The sequence below is a fragment of the Mobula hypostoma genome, chromosome 7 (assembly GCF_963921235.1).
Source record: "Mobula hypostoma chromosome 7, sMobHyp1.1, whole genome shotgun sequence".
In the NCBI taxonomy this organism is placed as follows: domain Eukaryota; kingdom Metazoa; phylum Chordata; class Chondrichthyes; order Myliobatiformes; family Myliobatidae; genus Mobula; species Mobula hypostoma.
In genome coordinates, this window is record NC_086103.1 from 166972956 (window position 1) to 166993925 (window position 20970).

A 20970-nucleotide genomic window follows, 5' to 3' on the forward strand; every position below is an offset into this window, starting at 1 on the left:
GTTTTTGATTAGTAAGGGCATCAAAAGTTATAAGGGGAAAGCACAAGAATATGGTTGAGAGAAAAAATAAATCAGCCATGATAGAATGGCAGACCAGGCTTGATGGGCCAAATGGCCTAATTTGCTCATGTATCTTATTGGGCTGTGGATGCAATCTCAGGCTCACTACGAAATAATAAGACTAAAAAGATTAAAGGTTAGATTTGCTTTATTTGTCGCATGTACATGAAAACATACAGTGAAAGGCTTTTCTTGCATCAAATCAAATTAGTTGGATTTTAAGCTGCAGCAATAGAATGCGATCATTGAAAGTGGGCTTTAGAAGGAGGACTTTTCAAGTGAAGGCATAGTGTCAGAGGAGAGAGATGTTATATCAAGATAAAGATTAGCTCTTTTTGTCTGTTGTACGTTGAAAAGTACAGTGAAATGCATCATTTGCATCACATCAAATTAGCGAGGATTGTGTTGGTAGCACTTGTGTGCTGTTCATGCAATTGGCACCAGCATAGCATACCCACAACTCACTAATCCTAACCATACATCTTTGGAATGCGGGAGTAAAGTGGCGAACCTGGAGGAAACTCACATGGTCACTGGGAGAAAGTACAAACTCCTTAAAGGCAGTGACGGGACTTGAACCCCAAAATTACTGCAGAAGCTATAAAGTGAGGCACTAGGTGCTACACTACCACGCAGACCAGAGGTAACAAAAGGATGGGAGATGGTTTCAACACGGAGGAGCAGAGACAAGAATCATCTGATATCATAGAGGTGAAGGCATTCAGTTGCTGCTGAAGTTAATGTACAGTCAGCAGTTTTGCTTGCGGTCAAATAGGACATCATGGTTGTTAACAGACTGACTCAGCCTTGTTCAAAACCATCTGATGACGTGTGTCCTGCTTACTGCTTAAGATGCTGTATCATGTGATACCTGAATATTTTTAAAATTGCAGAGCAAGCACCATCAAATCATAGTCAAAACTTCAAAATACAGTACTGTGCAAAAGCCTTAGGCACATATATATATATGTGTCAGGTGGCAGAGAAGGAGTCTCAGGAACGAGGAGTAGTGCGGGTGCAGACACACCCAGCCCTGAGATGCCTGGCAAGGTCATCTGATTCCAAACAGTTGGTTTATTGATCATTGCAAATGCCTCTCTGGTGTGTCCCGCTCCCTCTTCCTCTCCCTTCCCCTTTTCCCAAATATAATTCCCCTCTCCCTGCCCCCTTCCCACTTTTAGTCAACAATACAGACCCATATCAAAGTCAGGTTTTTCAACTCTCACATACGTCATGAAGCTAGTTTTTTTTTCACAGTAGCAGTACAGTACAACACATAAAATTACTACAGTACTGTGCAGAAGTCTTAAGTACCATAGTTATATATAAACTTTCTGAGAGTGACATAATCTCAGAATGTTGATCCATTAGCATGTTTTTACTGAATGGGAGCCTCCTAGTCCAACCCCAGTGTCCCACTTTATGCATTTCTGGACTAAATTCAGAACCCGCTTCCAAAATAGTTAACAGCAATGACTTCAAAATTATGTTTAAACAAGTTTTATCCAACTTTTAACTCTCCTTAAACCATCTGCACTTGTAGCCAGTCTTCCAGGAAACTGTTACCATTCCTTGTATCAGATATTTTCCGTCACTTGGAGCACTGGGTCTGTGGATAAGAGAGCAAAATTTTCCTGTTTTTTTTCACAGAACCATCAAGGCTTTAATCTCATCAACTATACAACGATAACATCTGTTTGTGTCAGAGTACCATGAGGGTCTATCCCAGGCCCAACACCATTAATGCAATCATGAAAAAGGCACACCAGTGACTATACTTCATTAGGAGTTTGAGGAAATTGATATGTCACCGAAGACCCTTGCAAATTTGTAGAGAAGTACAATGGAGATTCTGACTGTTGTATCACTGCCTGTTGTGGAGGCTCTGATGTGCACAATTAAAGGAGGCTGCAGAGGCAAAGTCAGCTTCATCATGGGCAAAGCTATCCCCACCATTGAAGATAAACTCGAAAGGTGAAGCCTCAAGAGGGGGACATCCATCATTAAAAACCCTCACTATCTCATTCTCTTCTCATTGCCACCTTTGAAGAGGAAGTACTGGAAGCTGAAGATGCATCTGAAGAACAGCTTCTTGCCCTCTGCTGTGGGATTTCTGAATTGTCCATGAACTCAATAACACAAGCATGCTAATCCTCTTTCACACCATTTAGTTGTTTGTTTGTTTGTTTATTTATTTATTTATTGTATCTTATTGTAGTTTTATGTCTTGCAGTGGAATGATGCCTCAAAGCACCAAACTTCACAACATATGTCATTCCTAATAAGTTGATTCTCCGTGACATGGATCTTGTGCCTTTCATGATTTAACTACACCCAAGGTTTAACTTGCAAGTTGAGTCGGTGGTGAGGAAGGCAAATGCAAAGTTAGCAATCATTTCAAGAGGTACAGGAGTAAGGATGTGATGCTGAGGCTTTATAAGGCATTGGTGAGGCCTCACCATGTGTATTGTGAACAGGTTTGGGCTGCTCATCTGAGAAAAGATATACTGGCATTGGAGAGGGTCCAGAGGAGGTTCAGAAGGATAATTCCAGGAATAGAAGGGTTGTCATATGAGGAATGTTTGATGGCTTTGGGTCTGTACTCGCTGGAATTCAGAAGGTTGAGGGGGAATCTCATTGAAACCTTTCAAATGTTGAAAGGCCTAGACAGAGTAGATGTGGAAAGGATGTTTCCCATAGTGGGAGAGTCTAGGACAAGAGGGCACAGCCTCAGGATAGAGGGGCGCCCTTTCAATATGGAGATGCGAAGGAATTTCTTTAGCCAAAGGGTGGTGAATTTGCGGAATTTGTTGCCACATGCAGCTGTGGAGGCCTGGTCATTGGGTGTATTTAAGGCAGAGATTGATAGGTTCTTGATTGGACATGGCATTAAAGGTTATGGGGAGAAGGCTGGAAATTGGAGTTGAGGAAGAGAAGAAAAAAGGGATCAGCCATGATTGAATGGTGGAGAAGACTCGATAAGCCAGATGGCCTAATTCCACTCCTATTCCTTATGGTCTCATGGTCTAAAGTACTCTACAGCCAATAAAATGCTTTAGAAGTAGGGAGTCCAACAGCCAATGCTACATGACATTATCCCTGAAATGGCAATGGAGTGATGGTCAACCATTCTGTTTCAGTGACACTGATGACTGAGGGAATATTGAAAAAATATTGTTGACATTTTAGGCCAAGACCTTAATCTTGGTGAACGCTCTTGCCCCTGAAAAGGTGCTGCCTGACATGCTGAATTCCTTCAGCATTTTATACGTGTTTCTCAAGATTTCCAGTTTCTGTAGAACTCTCATGTTTTGGAAAATATCCTGTGCTCTTCCTCATAAGAGTGGCATGTATTTTATTCACTTAAAGAGGATTACTTTTTTACCCAGAGGATGATGAATATGTGGAACTCATTGCCACAGACAGCTGTGCAACCAAGTCATCAGGTGTATTTTAAGCAGGGGTTGCTAAGTTCTTTATTAGTAAGGTTGCTAAAGATTTGGGGGAGAAGGCAAGAGATGGAATTGAGAGGGATAATAAACTGGCACGATGGAATGGCAGATTCAGAAATACAAAATAGAGTCATGCAATATGTCAACAGGTCTTTCATCTTGTTGCTCTTTGTTGAAGCGGGTTTAAGACCATATGTTGGTTAGTATCAGTATCATTGATTCTTTAATATGTGAGCAATTAAGCAGAAAATTGTTGCACTGGCATATCATTCAAACTGCAGTGCTTCTAATAATATATTCCTGCCACAATAATGTGCTGGAACACCAATTGTTGCAATGTAGAAAATCTCTCTCTGTCTAAAGACCTGTCAAGTCAATTGTAATGTGGATTTATTATGCACAGATATCAAAAATAATTTTACACCTGACTGAGGTATGACAAATCTAAGCCCTTCTCCAGTTTAATTTCAAGTTTTATTAATTGAACTAATCCTTTAATCCTTTCACACTTCTTAAATGACATTTCTCCAGCCTTTGCTGTCCCATGGTTATACTTGGCTTTTTTCTTCTCTGCATTGTTTTCCCGTTTAGGCCTTCAACCCTGTATCCATTCATATGCTTGTTATAATCACATTGGATGTCATGCATTGTGTTCAGTGTCATAGGCCAAATGAGCATAATAATTTAAAGCCTTTGCAAAAAAAAACATAATAGAATGCCAAACACATCAGAATGAATATCTGATGACAGGGCGTTTCCAGTGAGATAGAGGATAATTTTTATAATTATTCTCCACTGTTGTGCAAAGAGCAAGATTTATGACCACCTATTCATTTTTACATAAAATTACAAAATTGTCCAACCATTTCTCAATGATTTATGGCCCTCCTATCCTTCCTTAATAATAATCCCCATTCCTTTTGCCTATGTGTTTGTCTGGATTTTCCCAAGTTTAATTTATTCATTTTCTCTCAAAGATTCTTTGTGATAACAAGTTCCAAATTCTCATCACTCTTGCCTCTGTGCCATATGTTTGTGGGTTCAAATCTAAGCTGACACTCCAGATGAGTACTGAGGTACAATTTTCTTAATGACATTGTCTTTCAGCAGAGAGAGGGTAAAGTAGCAGAAATACACACTAACATCTGACATGGTAATGTGCACATGTCAAGCTCAGCTTTTGAAATTTAGCTTTGTATAATTGGAATTCATTAAGTGCATATTATGTGGTGGATATGTGGAATGCTCTGCCCTAGAAGACAGTGGAGGCCAAGTCTCTGGATGCTTTCAAAAAAGAGATGGATAGAGCTCTTAAAGATAGCGGAATCAAAGGTTATGGGGATAAGGCAGGAACTGGATACTGAATGTGGATGATCAGCCATGATCACAGTGAATGGGGGTACTGGCTCAAAGGGCCGAATGGCCTACTCCTGCACCTATTGTCTATTGTCTATATTATAGCTTTGCACATTCAGCCCTTTTAACAGCAGACTAATTTCCATTTGTGAAACAGCTCAAAACAAGTGGTTATAAATATAAAGGTAGAACCATAGAGCACTACAACAGAGAAATAGCCCAAGTAGTCTATGCCAATCTGGTTTTCTGCTTAGGTCCATCTACCCACACCGAGACCATTGTCCACTATGCCTCTCTCATCCATGTACCTATCCAAACTTCTCCCAAGCGTTACAATTGAACCCACATCTACCACTATTGCCGTCAGCTCATTCCACACTCACACCATCCTCTGACTGAAGTGGCTCTCCCCTCAGATTCACCTTAAATTACGCTAAAGTCAATAGGAGTTAAATTTGAAAACTTATTGCATTATTAATGATTGGATAGAAAGTGATTCGGGGAAAGAAGGTCAGTGTGCTACTGCATTGATTTGAACTTGTGCTCCGTTCATCCAGCTCAGGAACATTGATTTTAGCACATTATCTACTGGACATGACATTAACGTACCGTTTTTCTCTTAATCAGGGGAATATGTCGTCATGACAGTCTACTTCGACTTAAGCAGAAGAATGGGATATTTCACGATTCAGACCTACATACCATGCATTTTGACAGTTGTCCTCTCCTGGGTCTCATTCTGGATCAAAAAAGACGCAACTCCTGCCCGGACAGCACTGGGTAAGCTTTGTGACACATTTAGTTTCTGGATCTCTGACTTATTGAGAAAGCAGAGCTAAACCTGAGAGATGGAGTGGAGAGGGAAGGAAATGCAATGAGTGGTGAAGATTTGGGAATATACTGCTCTAAAACATAGGGCCAGCAGATCCAATGGTAGCTTTCAAAGGGGTATTACTTGGAATATTGTGAGTAGTTTTGGGCCCCTTTTCTAATAACGGATGGGCTATCTTTGGAGAGAGTCCAGAGGAGGTTCACGAGAATGATCCCTGGAATGAATGGGTTAACATATGAGGAGTACTTGGTGGCTCTGGGCCCGCAATCACTGAAGTTTAGAAGAATTGGGGGGTGAGGGGGATGAAGATTTCATTGATACCTATTGAATAATGAAAGGCCTAGACAGAGTGGATTTGGAGAGGATGGTTCCAATAGCAAGGGGGAGGGGGAGGGGAAGTCTTGAACCAGAGGGTACAGCCACAGGATAACGGACATCCCTTTAGATCAGAGATGTGGAGGAATTTCTTTAGCCAAAGGTTGGTGAATCTGTGTAATTTGTTGCCTCAAACTGCTTTGGAAGCCAAGTTATTGGGAACTTTAATGCGGAGGTTGACAGATTCTTGATTAGTAAGTGGGCCAAAGGTTAAGGGAAGAAGTCAGGAGAATGGAGCTGAGAGGGATAATAAGTCAGCTATGATGGAATGGTGAAGCAAACTCAGTGGGCCAAATGGCTTAATTCTGATCTTATGTGTTATGGTCTTATTAGAGATGAGACATTTTTAACAAGTGGTAGGGAAAGAGTTGTGGGTCTCATTGAATACCTCTTACAAAGAGTAGATATTTGTACTGTGAGCTGAAAGGTCAGTATATTATGTTCCATGAATCTGTGAATTCATCTGCTCCCGATTTATAGACTTTAAAGACAAGTGTGGTAGAAATCTATTCACTGCTGCTGTTACAAAATATTTGATCTAGAGTATGGCCCTCCTACCCTGCCTTTTTGATATAGCCCTGTTCTATATACTTGTCCATATTTCCCAAAGTTTTATGACTACAGCCATTGTTAGTGGTTCTGATATCTAGTGCCGAAGCCAATGGAACAAAGTGAGGTGCTGGAATGGCCTACCAATAGAATAAGTATTTTCAAGTGCTTTGTCTGCTCTGGTATTGTAATGGCTTCCAGATATTTTGATCATTTTGGCTTGTCAAATTTAAAAGCAATTTGTAAGTAACAAGCTCATTAATGAATGTTAGGCTAAGAACATAAACAAGAAACAAGGAGAAAGAAGAGAAGACCGGTTAGAGCCATTGGATACCAAATGTTTGAAAAACATCAGTTGAAAACTGTAACGGGATTAAAGGATTCCTTTAAATAGTCTGTTCAAATTAAGTTATGGTTGCAGAGTAGGTCATCCCTCGATCAGATATAACGTTACTATATCTGTGCATATTAAATCCACATTACCTTCGACTGGACATGAGGAGAGTTTCAAAAATGTGACAGCTGATGCTCTAATGCCCATTCATGGCAATAAACCATTGCCACGGTTAGAATGACGTATCAATGCAAGGTCCCATTCGCTAAATTTATTAGACAATAAAGAAACAATGACACTGTTCAAAGTTTCTAGGGACTATCAATATTTGTCCACTGATAGTCGCTAGCAACCCTGGCTCCAACACATTTTCATTATTTTTCCTTATACATTTAGCCTCAAATATGTTCTGTACTATGAGCTAATGTTCAAATATGCCACTCATAAATCAAGGAGAAAATAGATACTAAGCATTTCAGTGCCAGTATGATACTTAGAGTCCTCTGTTTATAATGCTGTACCCACCACATAAAGATAATAGCTTCAGAATTTACTTTAAATGAGTTTTATTAAAAATGAAAGTATTCTAATTTTTCACTTGATTTGTGATATTAATCATTTTTATTGAGGTAAAACTGGATCATCCCTTGTTTCTGTGTTAAATGTGTACAAGCTAAAATTGGCCAACTCAGCTCCTTCATCCTGCCTATTTGGGTGGCAGGGTGGAGATATGGCTCTACCAAGGGAAGAGTAGGATGCTCTTTCCCTCCGCTAGCCTGCAGGTCTGCCCTAGGCAAGGTGCATCACCTGCTTAGCTCTCCCATCAGGGTCACCTGAAGCCAGGAGAGCAAGTTGTGGATGCTCATATGAGCTGCTGGTGCATATCATAAGTTCCAGTTATGTGACTACTGATGTCAGGCAGACAACCTCTGAAGAGAATTGATAATGGCTGGGGTCAACTGTCTTGTAAAGACCCTGCCCAGGAGAAAGCAATGGCAAATCACTTCTGTAGAAAACACTGCCAAGAACAATCATGGTCATAAAGACATCATCGCCTATGTTATATAACACAGCCCATGATGATGATGATGGTCCTGCCTATGTTGCCTCTTCAAAGAGCTAGACCATCCATGTCTTCAGGAGTTTATGAGGACATTGTGTGGTCTCATTTTAATAATTATTGTCAATGTTCATGGACCATTCACTTCCATATCAATATAATTTTATTTGTTCACATTGGTGTGAGTTAATAAAAAGTAAAAAAAAAAGAAGAAAATTATACCTCAAATACGAGGAAATCTGCAGATGCTGGAAATTTAAGCAACACCCATAAAAAATGCTGGTGAAGTCCTGAGGAAGGGTCTCAGCCCAAAACGTTGACTGTACCTCTTCCTATAGATGCTGCCTGGTTTGCTGCATTCACCAGCATCTTTGTGGGTGTTACCAGAAAATCATACCTATCTGCTTATGAATCAAGTTGCACGACATCTATATTTTATTCACCAGTAGATCCAGAATCAAGCAGATATTTGTTTACATAGATCGTACGAGCTATAAGGAGAGATTGGACAAACTTGGATTGTTTTCTCTGGAGGAATGGAACATGAAAGAAGTTTAAAAGTCATGAGAGATACGAGAGGGTAAATAGTTGGAGTCATTTGCCCAGTAGAAAAATGTAGATTACTGGAGGGCTTAGCTTCAAGGTGAGAGAGGGAATGTTTAAAGAAGATAATATAAATGGTAAGATTCTTGGCAGTGTGGAAGATTTGAGAGATCTTGGGGACCGTGTCGATAGGACACTCAAATCTGCTGTGCAAGTTAAGAAGATGTATGATGTGTTGGCATTCATCACCGTGCGACTGACTTCTAGAGCCTGAGGTGATGTTACAGCTACATAAGACCTTGGTCAGACCCCACTTGGAGAACGTGTTCACTTCTGGTCACCTCACTACAGGAAGGATGTGGATACTATAGAGAGAGTGCAGAGGAGATTTACAAAGATGTTGCCTGGATTGGAGGGTGTACCTTATGAGACTAGGTTGAGTGAACTTGGCCTTTTCTCCCAGGAGCGACGGAGGGTGAGAGGTGACCTGATAGAGGTGTATAAGTTTATGAGGGACATTGATCATGTGGAAAGCCAGAGACTTTCTCCCAGGGCTGAAATGGCTAATATGAGGGGGCATAGTTTTCTTTCTTTCTTTTTAAATCTTTTTATTGAATAAGTATACAAAAAGGTAAGCCATATAGGCACTAATACACTGTTAGAATATAATAAAATTACAGGAGATATTAATACAGATAAAAAAATGACACAAACAATGTAATTTAAACATAACATAATAAGGTAACATAATAGTATACTAATTTATATATATATATATATATATATATATCAATAGAGAAAAGGAAAAAAAAAACCCCAAAAAACCCACTGTGCAACTAAACTAAAAGCAAAGCAAAGCAATGGGGTAACTTGGAACCAAGTAGAGTTAAAGAACTTAAAATCACGACCTCAAACCTGACCTCCATTAAAAGCAGTAAAAAAAACAAGAAGGGAATATAAATATGGAGCAAAAAAGAGAAGAAAAAAAATTACATTAAATGAAAATATTGAATAAAAGATCTCCAGGTCTGTTCAAATTTAAGTGAGGAATCATAGAGATTGCTTCTAATTTTCTCCAAGTTCAAGCATAATATCGTCTGAGAAAACCAAAAAAAGGTAGTTGGAGCATTAAGCTCTTTCCAATGTTGTAAGATACATCTTTTCGCCATTAAAGTAAGAAATGCAATCATTCTACGGGCTGAAGGAGAAAGATTACTGGAAATTTTAGGTAGTCCAAAGATAGCAGTAATAGGGTGAGGAGAGATATCTATATTCAATACCTTTGAGATAATATTAAAAATGTCTCTCCAAAAAGTTTCCAGAGTAGGACAAGACCAAAACATATGAGTTAAAGAGGCTATCTGCCCTGGACATCTATCACAAAAAGGATTAATATGAGAATAAAAACGAGCTAATTTATCTTTGGACATATGTGCTCTATGAACAACTTTAAATTGAATTAGGGAATGTTTAGCACAGATAGAGGAAGTATTGACTAATTGTAAAATCTGCCCCCAGTCATCCACGGAAATGATAGAACCCAATTCCTGTTCCCAATCTATCCTAATCTTATCAAATGGAGCTTTCCTAAGTTTCATAATAATATTATAAATCATAGCCGATGCACCTTTCTGACATGGATTAAGGTTAATTATAGTATCTAAAATATATGTAGGAGGAAGCATTGGAAAGGAAGAAAGTATAGTACTTCGGAAATTTCTAACTTGTAGATATCTAAAAAAATGTATTCTTGATAAATTATGTTTATTAGATAATTGTTCAAAAGACATAAGGGAACCATCTAAAAATAAATCCAAAAACCGTGAAATACAAGGGGGGGCATAGTTTTAAGGTGCTTGGAAGAAGGTACAAGGAGGATGTCAGAGGTAAGTTTTTTACACAGAGAGTGGTGGGTGAATGGAATGCACTGCCAGCGACGGTGGTGATGAAAGTGGATACATTAGGATCTTTTAAAAGCCTCTTAGATAGGTACATGGAGCTTGGAAAAACAGAGGGCTATGTGCTAGGGAAACTCTAGGCAGTTTCTAGAGTAGGTTACATTGTCAGCACAGCATTGTGGGCTGAAGGGCCTGTAATATGCTGTAAATTTCTATGTTCTGTGTATGTTAAAATCTGCAAGACAAAGCCCTGTTGGACATTGGGAATGTAGAATAATGCAAGCCTGGTTCACTGGTGTATTGGAGAGGCCAAAGGCGGGGGAGCTGCATGGCCTCATGTCACGGGCTCACCTGTTGCAGCTGCCCAGCAGAGGAGGTACTGGAGGCGCTACGACACGGTATCCATGCTGGATTGGGAGCTGGCACCTCCCATCAATGCTGCTCTCCAGTGTTTGCTCAGTGGAAGACTAGGTAGATTGTATGCGTGCCGTTATCTACAGATGCTGAGAACTTGTCCTTGGTGACAAATATCTATGCAACATCAATCTGCAGGACATGAGCTATATTATATTTTTCTGTGTGACTGTATATTTACTGCTATCTTATATGTGCTATATGTGGCTTGAGTCGTGCATGACTGTTGGTACTGTGCTTTGCATCTTGGCCCCAGAGGAACATTGTTTTGTTTGGCTATATTCATGGATATTCATGTATGGTTAAATAATAATCAAACTTTAATTTACTTACTTAAGTTTCATGAACATACTGGTAGGTGACTGGAATGTGCTGCTAGGAACAGCGAGGGAAGCTGATATGATGACGGCACTTAAAGGGTTTTTATTCAGAGACAGGATTATGTATGTCTGGAGGGATATGGATCATGTGCAGGTAGAAGGGATTAATTTAAAATGGTATCATGTTAAGCTCAGACATCATGGGCCATAGGGCCTGTTCATGTGCTCTACTGCTCTCTGTTTTAATGTTCAATGTTAACAGTTAGAAAGTGAAAAGTATTATTACCTAAATTAATTGATGCATGAGGCGTGGATGCACCTAATGAAAATTAATAGGATGAGAAGCACAAGGGATCCTGCAGATGCTGGAAAACTTGAACAACACACACAGAGTGTTTGAGGAACTCGGCAAGAGAAGAGCATCTTTGCAGGGGAATAACCAGTCGGCAGGTTGAGGTGAACTTGGCCTTTTCTCCTTGGAGTGACAGAGGATGAGAGGTGACCTGATAGATGGTGTATAAGATGATGAGAGGCATCAGTCGTCTGGATAGCTGAAGGCTTTTCCCAGGGCTGAAATGGATAACACGAGCAGGCATCGTTTTGAGGTGCTTGGAAGTAGGTACAGAGGGGATGTCAGAGGTAAGTTTTTCACACAAGAGTGGTGGGTGCGTGGAATGCACTGCCAGCAAAGGCGGTAGAGGCGAATACATTAGGGTCTTTTAAGAATTCTAGGCAGTTTCGAGAGTAGATTACGTGATGGCACAACATTGTGGGCCGAAGGGCCTGTAATGAGCTGTTGGTTTCTATGTTTATGTTTCTATGACATTTCAGGCTGAACCCCTTCATCAGAACTCCATAGTTAATAGTGATGATAAAGAAAGTTGAAGTCATTATATGGGAGTTACATGTAAGAGTTTCCTATCCAAAGTCAAAATAAATTTATTATCAAAGTATGTATATTTCACCATACATTACGTTGAGATTCATTTTCTTGCAGTTACTTACAGGAAAATAAGAGGATACAACAGAATTTATGAAAAACTGTACATAAACAAACAATATGGAAAAGAAGACAAAAAGTGAGACTGCTGGTTGAGAAGTTTGTTTAGGTCTGAGATGAATAAAGTTATCCACACCAGTTTAGGAGCCTGATGGTTGTAGGGTAATAATTATTCCTGAACCTGGGGGTGTGGACCTCCTTCCCAATGATAGTAACAAGAAGAGATCATGGCCTGTGTGGTTGCTATCCTTGATGATGGATCCTGTTTTTCTGTGGCGGCACTCCTTGCAGATGGGCTGCAAGGTGGGGAGGACTTTGCCTGTGATGAGGTGGCCTGTGTCCACCATTTTCTGTGGACTTTCCCGTTCCTATGCATTGGTGTTTCCAAACCTGGCCATTTCGAAGCCTGATCCAGTTGCTTCCCAGGCTTTGACACTCAAATGACAGGGAGTCACGAAGCCACATGCAGGGCAGACCAACTACAAAGCGCCAACCTTCCCACATCCAGCAAGTAACCTAGGGACAAACTTGACAGTGGTTCAAGAGATGGGCATCTGTCCACAATTTTAATCATGGACATCAATCAGGGAGTAGTTTCTAAGAAAATGATAAACAATCACAAGCAAGAGAGAATCTGCAGATGCAATCCAAACAGTCAGGAATCTGGAAATCCAAGCAACACACAAAAATGCTGGAGGAACTCAGCAGGCCGGGCAGCATCTATGGAAAAGAGTCAATGTTTCTGGCCAAGGCCAAATATTTTCCAATGGCCTAGCTCTTTGAAGATGCAACATATGCAGTCCTGATGAAGGATTTTGGCCCAAGACGTCATCTGTTTACTCTTTTCCATAAATAACTGGCCTGCTGAGTTACTCCAGCATTTTGTGTATGTTAAATGAAAAACAATGTTCTTATGAAAAAGATAATATTTTTCTGAAGTTATATCCTCATTTTAAGGGCAGACCGGCTTGGAAATTTTCCAGTTGAATAGCTAGTCTGAGTTCACAGCTTAAAAATCATCTCAATAAAGTGCCTACATTCTGCATCACTGCGCCTGGTTCATACCCAAATGCCACGCCAGTCTGGTGAGGTCAGCAAAGTATTTAAAGTGAGTAAACCATATACTGGAGATTTTTTAAAGTTTGACCTTAGTGTTAGATTGCCAAACATTGCTGTACAATGGAACATTGCTGTACATTGCTGTGACACAAGCTGAGCACAAAATTTAAAGGTTTGGGTATTGTTAACTTCCTTCTGTAACTGGAGTTTGAGGCTAGGAATTCAGGGTCTCATCACCAGCTAGGCTAGGGGTCAACACCAAAGATCAAAGCCTGAAGTTAGACTGAAAGTCCAAAGTGAAAGCCCAATGGCCAAATTCTGGATACTGGAGACAAGAGGCCCAGAGGCCTGGCCTGGGATTGGAAGACCGTCCGCATGTACGGGGGTGGGATGAGGAAAGAGGCTTGTTTTGCTGTTCACACAAAATACTGGAGGAACTCAGCAGGACAGGCGGCAGCTATGGAAGTGAATAAACAGTCGATGTTTCGGGCTGAGACCCTTCAAGAATAGAAAGGAAGGGGGAAAGTCAGCAGAATGAAAAAGCTGGAGAGGTGGGTAGGAAAGGTAAAGGGCTGACGAGGAGCATGGAACTCCTGGCTCCTGGAATGACGGGGGTGGGGGGGTGCGGTAGTTGTCCACATGAGCCACCTCAGCTCCACTTCCAACAGGGTGGCCATCTTGTTGGCACCTTTCTTCCACCCTGAGATATTGCAGTTCAGGAACTGGTGCCGGGCCATCTGCTTCACCTCACCATGTGTCAGGATGGTGTGCTGAAGGATTTTGTAAATCTGTACGCCCCAGAGCCTGGCCCAATGCAGGTGTGTCCATTTCGAGAGGTGTCCATGTTGCTGGAGACCATAGATCATAGCAAGTGCACTATCCTGGGAGGTGATCTCCATTGTACCCTTGAGGAGGGGGATTGCACTGGTCCTCAGAGTAGTCAAACTTTGGTAAGAAAGTTAAGGGAGTTGATTGTATCCTCTGAATTAGTTGATGTATGGCAGAGCCTTCACGCTGACCTCTGAGCTTTCTCAAGGAGGTATAGAGGGGGTGGAGGCTCGCGGATTGAGCAACTGTTCATCTCCAGGGCACATGTCTCATGTCTCCCAAGTGACGGGCACCACCGTGCAGCTGATTGTGTGCTCAGATCACCTGGCGTGGGCAGAGCTTAGTGCGCTGCCTGCGCAAGTGGGTTCCACGTACTGGCATTTCAACATCTGGCTTCTGGATGATGCCTGTCTCCAGGATTTGTTCGGTGAGTTTTGAATGGCCTGGCAGGAAGAACAACGGGATCAGTCGGCTCACAGCCAGGAATATGCTCGTGGGTCGACCAAGCAGCGGACTTCCGGGGTCGATCGGCTTGAGAAGGAGCTGATCGACTTGAAGTCCTGGCTACGGCCGACCAATGGAGATCCGCCCCTCCGGGATGAGTACCAGAAGAAGGAGGAACTGAGGCACCTGCAGCTTGAGAGATCCCAAGGCATTTTGTGTGAAGTCGTGGATCCAGTTGCTACAGGATCTGGACCATGCCTCGACCTTCTTCTGTTCTCTTGAAAAGGAGAGGGGTGTCCACAGGCAGCTCATGGAACTGCTGGCAGAGGATGGCTCCTCTGTCATGGATTTGGTGAGAATTGTCTCGGAAGTCCATTCCTTTTATGAGGCCTATTCTTACCAGGCCCATGCAGTGAGGATGCACACAGGGCTCTGGGGGAGGACTTGCCAAGGGTTAGCCTTGCGGGTGCTGAGCTGTGAGAAGTCCTGCTACCTTTGGAGGAGCTGGCCAGTGCCCTCAACTCCAGCAAGTCCCCGGGATTACGTGGGTTGACAGTTGAATATCTCCGGGCCTTCTGGGACACCCTAGGGGTTGATTATCCAAGAGTATTGGGGCATGGCGACAGGTAAGATGCCCCTCTCTTGGTGCAGAGCAGTTATAGCCCTTCTGCCAAAGAAGGGGGATCAATGTTGCCAAAGGAATTGGCGCCAAGTATCTCTCCTTAGCGCGGAGTATAAGATCTTTACCCGGGCAATGGCCAGTCATCTGGGCTCTGTGCTGGCTCAAGTGGACCACCCTGATCAGTCCTACACACTACCAGATGGTCCATCAGAACAATATCCACCTTGTCTGAGACCTCATCTACCTGTGCTGAGAGGCTGATTTGTCAGTCACCTTTTCTGTCCCTTGACCAAGAGAAAGCCTCTGACAGGGTGGACCACGAGTGCCTTTTTGGAACACTGAAAACGTTCAGGCTCAGACCGTATTTTGTGATCCGCGTTTAACTGTTGAACACTGCTGCAGAGTGCCTTGTTAAGGGTAATGGGTCCTTGACGGTGCCCTTGTGCTTTGGGAGAGGGTTGCGTTAGGGGTGTTCCATGTCTGGGCAGTCGTACTTTGTTTGCATGAAGCCATTCCTGTGCCTTCTCCATCAGAAGTTAATGGGATTGGATCTCCGCAAACCAGACATGATGGTAGTCCTTTCGGCTTATGCTGATGACGTCCTCCTCATGGTCACTGACCCAGTTGACTTGCAGAGGATACGAGACTGCCAGCAGATCTTCTCAGCCATGTCCTCTACAGGGGGCAACTGGGAAAAGAGTGCGGTGCTCTTGGTGAGTTAGAGACAGGAGAACACCCTACTGGAGGGGTTGAGACCCTTTGTGTGGAGCATCAATTTGGGGGCCTACCTGAGCCCGATGGAGGATTCCTGGCCTGTGAACTGGCAGGATTTGCAGACCAAGATCTCTGTCCAGCTGGGACACTAGTCAGGGCTTCTTCGTGCAATCTCATACCAGGGATCAGTGTTGGTTATGAATCAGCTGATCGCCTCCATGATATGGTACTGGCTGAATACTTTAATACCACCCACTGCTTTTGTCTCCAGGACCCAGAACAGGCTGGAGGAATTCTGAGATAACTGGAGACATCAGGTCTCTGCTGCAGTCCTGAGTCTTCCGATCACAGAGGGTGGTCAGCCATTGGTGTTCGTGCACACCCAGTTGGCGGCTCTCCGCCTCGAGACCCTGCAGAGGTACCTGTATAGAGTCCAGCCCCCAAGATGGCATACACTGGTGATGCACTTTCTCCACCAGGGACACTGCCTGCAGAAGAGCATGTGGCTTCCAGCAGATAGTATCAGCTTTGAGGGAACTGCCTCTGTTTTACCGAGAGCTGGTGAGGGTATGGGATCTGGTCTCATCCAGACAGGGTGCTCCTATGCCGGTGGGGGGACGGTGCTCTAGCTGTGAGGGGGACTGGTCCCCATCCTTTCATGGTGGGTGTCGAGGAGGCTCAGGGAAGTGGAGAGATTCCACACGATAGGCTGGAAATGCTTATCGTATGCAGGCCCCGGGATACCATGCGGAAGCGGGTCCTGCATAGCGTGAGCCATATCGCAGGGATGCCCATCGTGCCCTTCCACTCCAAAGCGTTACTTGTATGGGCTGCTCTTGTGTACGTTTCGCTTCCTTACCTTCATCTGCCGACCGGACTCAACTTGGTGGTCTGTTTTACCATCTGGCAGTGGAGGTCCCCAGTGGAAATCTCTTTATGCAGGTGTCCTTCCCCTGTACATTGGGGACCTGCGGTGGAAGATGTTGCATGGGGCAGTACCATGCAACAAGTCTTTAAGCAGGTTCACTGACACCCCATCCACCTGTCCATTCTGTGGCTGGGAGGACTCACTGTACAAAGCTTGTATGGAGTGTGAGAGGTTGCAGCCCCCGTTTGAGTATCCGAAGGGGCTGCTGCTCAGGTTCTGGCTGCACTTCAGCCCTGCGTTCCTTCTATACGGGGACCCAGTACGGAAGGGGGTGGGGTGCAAGGAGGATCTACGGGTGGGCTTGCTCCTGGGCCTGCCCAAGATGCCCATTCATGGGTCTAGGAAAGTCAAGGGCTCTGCAAGGGCCCAACTGTCCTTGGAGAGGGAGACTGCAGTCATAATGGGTACAGTGGGGAATTTCTGGGAGTCATAGGCCCCTAGGGAATTGGCTGTTTTATAGACAGTAATAATCATGTTTTAAATTGAAATTTTTTTACTATCTTGCAAATACTTAATGTTTATACTTTGCGTAATTCTTGTGTAAATAAACTTTTACAATTTAAAAAAAAATGAGGAGGGGACCTGGGGGAGATGATAAGCAGGTGAAGAAGAGGTGAGAGGCCAGAGTGGGGAATAGAGGAAGCAGGAAGAGGGAAGGATTTTTTTACTGGAAGGAGAAATTGATATTCATGCCATCAGGTCGGAGGCTACCCAGACGGAATATAATGTGTTGCTCCTCCAATGTGAATCAGAATTAAATTAAAATGATTGGCCACTGGGAAGTTCCACTTTTGATGGATGGAGCGGAGATGCCTGATTTATGACGGGTCTCACCAATGCTGAGGAGGCCGCATCAGGATCACTACACAATAGGCGATCCCCGCAGATTCACAGGTGAACTGTTGCCTCACCTGGAAGGACTGTTTGGGGCCTGAGTGGAGGTGAATGGGCACGTGTAGCACTTTGGCCACTTACAGGGATAAGTGCCAGGAGGGAGATTCGTGGGAAGGGACAAATGGACAAACGGACAAACGAATCATGGAGAGAGCAATTCCTGTGAAAAGTATTGGGGGAGGGGGAAGTAAAGATATGTTTGGTGGTAGGATCCCTTTGGAGATGGCGGAAGTTGTGGAGAGTGATGTGTTGGATGCAGAGGCTCATGGGATGGTAGTGAGGACAAGAGGAAATCTATCACTGTTAAGGCGGTGTGAAGATGAAATGAGCACAGGTGTTCGGTAAATGGAGGAGATGCGGATGAGGGTAGAGCCAAGATAACCGTGGTTTATAAAAGATGTCTGTTGACAGCTAGTCTCCCCGAGATGGAGGTAGAGAGATCGAGAAATGGGGGGGAGGTGTCAGAAATGGACCACGTGAATTGAAGGGCAGGGTGGAAGTTAGAGACAAAGTTATTTTGTTTTGCTGTTTTTTGCAAAGTTGTTTTGCTGCTGCTGTTTTGTTGCTTGTTTTGTTCTGCTGAGCTTTATGGGGATTCCATGTCTGCCCCCAGCACATCCTGAGACGAATGATACATTTCACTATCTACTTTGATATACTGTACATGTAACAAATAAATGAATTGGAATCTGTGTTTTCAGGGTTTGCACAAAGCAAATGCAAGAAGCTTCACAGCCTGCTAAATTTCAAACCAAAGTATTTGCTTAACATTACAAGGCTTGTAGTGCATTAGTGAACCTACAAACTTGTTAAACATCTGCTGTAGCAAAGCTCTAGAGAGAACGTAACACAAATGAAACTGGATCTAACTGCTGTGAGAAGGGCCCTACAGATGGCAGACATGTCATGTCATGATACCAGGGATGCAAATTTCATGTTGATTTTTTTTCAAATTGTGTGTGTGTTTTATTAACAAAATCTAATTTAGTATAAGGAATTATATTTTGAGAATTATAGGCACATGAAGACTGGGGTTTAACTTTAAGAAAAAAGTGAAGAAAGGAATATGGAATAGGAATTTCTAATATTCACGGAGGTAAAAGCAACTTGTCTTGCCTTGGACCACCTGGAAAAGAGCAATACCAACATCAGGCTGCTTCTTATTGTTTACAGCTGAGGGTTCAACACTATCATACGATCAGTTCTAACCAACAAATTCCCAAATCTGATCATCTGTACCTCCCTCTGCAATTGGATCCTTGATGTTTTCATTGGAAATCCACAATCTGTGCAGATCAGAAGTAATATCTCCTCCTCCTTAACAAAGTTCAAAGTTCAAATGAAATTATTACCAAAGTACATGTATGTCAGTGTATACAACTCGGAGATTCAGTTTCTTGTGGGCATACGCAATAATCCAATAAACATAATAAAATCAATGAAAGACTGCACCAACACAGTGGAAAACCAGTGTATAAAAACCTGTCCCTGAGGGCAGGTCTGTGGAGAGGGATATCACAGAGTGAGTGACTTTACATGCCAGGTTTAAAAAGTGACCAGGACTGTTCTGCCAAGCAAAATATTATTTGGTTTATTAGTAACTTAGCAAAGGCCAATAAAAAGAAACAAGCTGTAAGCGGAGTGGCTATTGTGTGAGTGGGCCAGTGTTAGAGGCTTTGGCTCAACAGGCTTGGGTGAGAACGGACAAGAGTCTAAAGGTGGTGAGTCATTTGGAATCATTTTGTTGATTGTAGAACTTAAGCTTAAGAAGTTAGAGCTAAAGGTATACTGTAGCAAGTGTAGACTGGATGGCATTTAAGTGAGTTCAAAGTTCAAAGTAAATTTATTATCAAAGTATATATGTACAACTCTCAGATTCATTTTCTTGTGGACAATCACAATAAATACAAGAAACACAATAAAATCAATGAAAGACTATACCCAACAGGATGGACAACAACCAATGTGCAAAAAAAATCAACAAATAGTGCAATTACAAAAAAGGAAGAGATAAAAATAAATAATAACAATAAATAAGCAATAAATACTGAGAATATGAGATGAAGAGACCTTGAAAGTAGGTCCATAGGTTGTGGGAAGATATCAGTGATGGTGTGAATGAAGTTGAGTGAAGTTATCCCCTCTGGTTCAAGACCCTCATTGTTGAGGGATAATAACTATTCCTAAGCATGCTGATGCAGGTCCTGAGGCTTCTGTACTTTCTTCTCGATGGCAGCAACAAGAAGAGAGTATGGTCTGGTTGGTGGGGGTCCTTGATGATGGATGTTGCTTTCCTGTGACATCACTCCTTGTAGATGAGCTCAATGGTGGGGAGAGATATACCGGTGATGAACTGGTCCATTTCCATTACGTTTTGTAGGATTTTCCAAACAAGGGCATTGGTGTTTCCATACCAGGCTGTGATGCAACCAGTCAATATACTCTCCACCACACATCTATGGAAGTTAGTCAAAGTTTCAGATGACATGCCAAATTGTCACAAACTCCTAAGGAAATAGAAGCATTGCTGTGTTTTATTCATAATTGCGATTATGGGCTGGGCCTGGCATAGACCCTCTGAAATGTTAATACTAAAGAATTTAAAGTTGCTGACCCTCTCCACCTCTGATACCCTGATGGCAGCTAGCTCATGGATCTCTAATTTCATCCTTCTTGTGAATAATCAGCTCCTTGGTCCTGCTGATACTGAGAAAGAGGTTGTTGTTCTGGCACTACTCAGCCAGATTTTCAGTCTCCCTCTCTTATATGCTGATTTGTCACCATCTTTGATTCAGCCAATGACAGTGGTGCTGTCAGCAATCTTAAACATAGCACTGGAGCTGCGACTAGCCACAGTCATAAGTGTAAAGTAAGTAGAGCCAGGACTGAGCACATAGCCTTGTGGTGCATCTGCGCTGATGGAGATTGTGGTGGAGATATTGTTGCCAATTCAAACTGACTGGGGCCTGCAAGAGGAGAAATTGAAGATCCAATTGCACAAGGAGCTATTGAGCCCAAGGTCATGAAGCTTATTGATTAGTTTTGAGGGGATGATAGTATTGAATGCCAAGCTGTATCGATAAAGAACATCCTGATACATGCATCTTTGCTGCCCTTATGATCCAGGGTTCTGTGAAGAACCAGTGAAATGGCCGTGGGTCTGTTGTGCCGGTAGGCAAATTGGAGCAGATCCAAGTCACTTCTCAGTCACTACCTTTGATTCAGCCAGAGATAGTGATGTCTTCGGAAAACTTAAATACGGCATTGGATCTGTGCTTAGCCTCACAG

The 20970-nt window shown here is 42.7% G+C and overlaps 1 protein-coding gene across 1 annotated transcript in view; it reads left to right on the top strand.

Annotated features, from left to right (window-relative positions):
- LOC134349733 (gamma-aminobutyric acid receptor subunit gamma-3) overlaps positions 1–20970 on the top strand; it is a 771468-nt gene that overhangs the window by 681741 nt on the left and 68757 nt on the right. The window contains exon 7 of the mRNA XM_063054505.1: positions 5496–5648. Within this exon, the coding sequence (XP_062910575.1) occupies positions 5496–5648 (153 nt within the window). The remainder of the gene's footprint in view (positions 1–5495; positions 5649–20970) is intronic.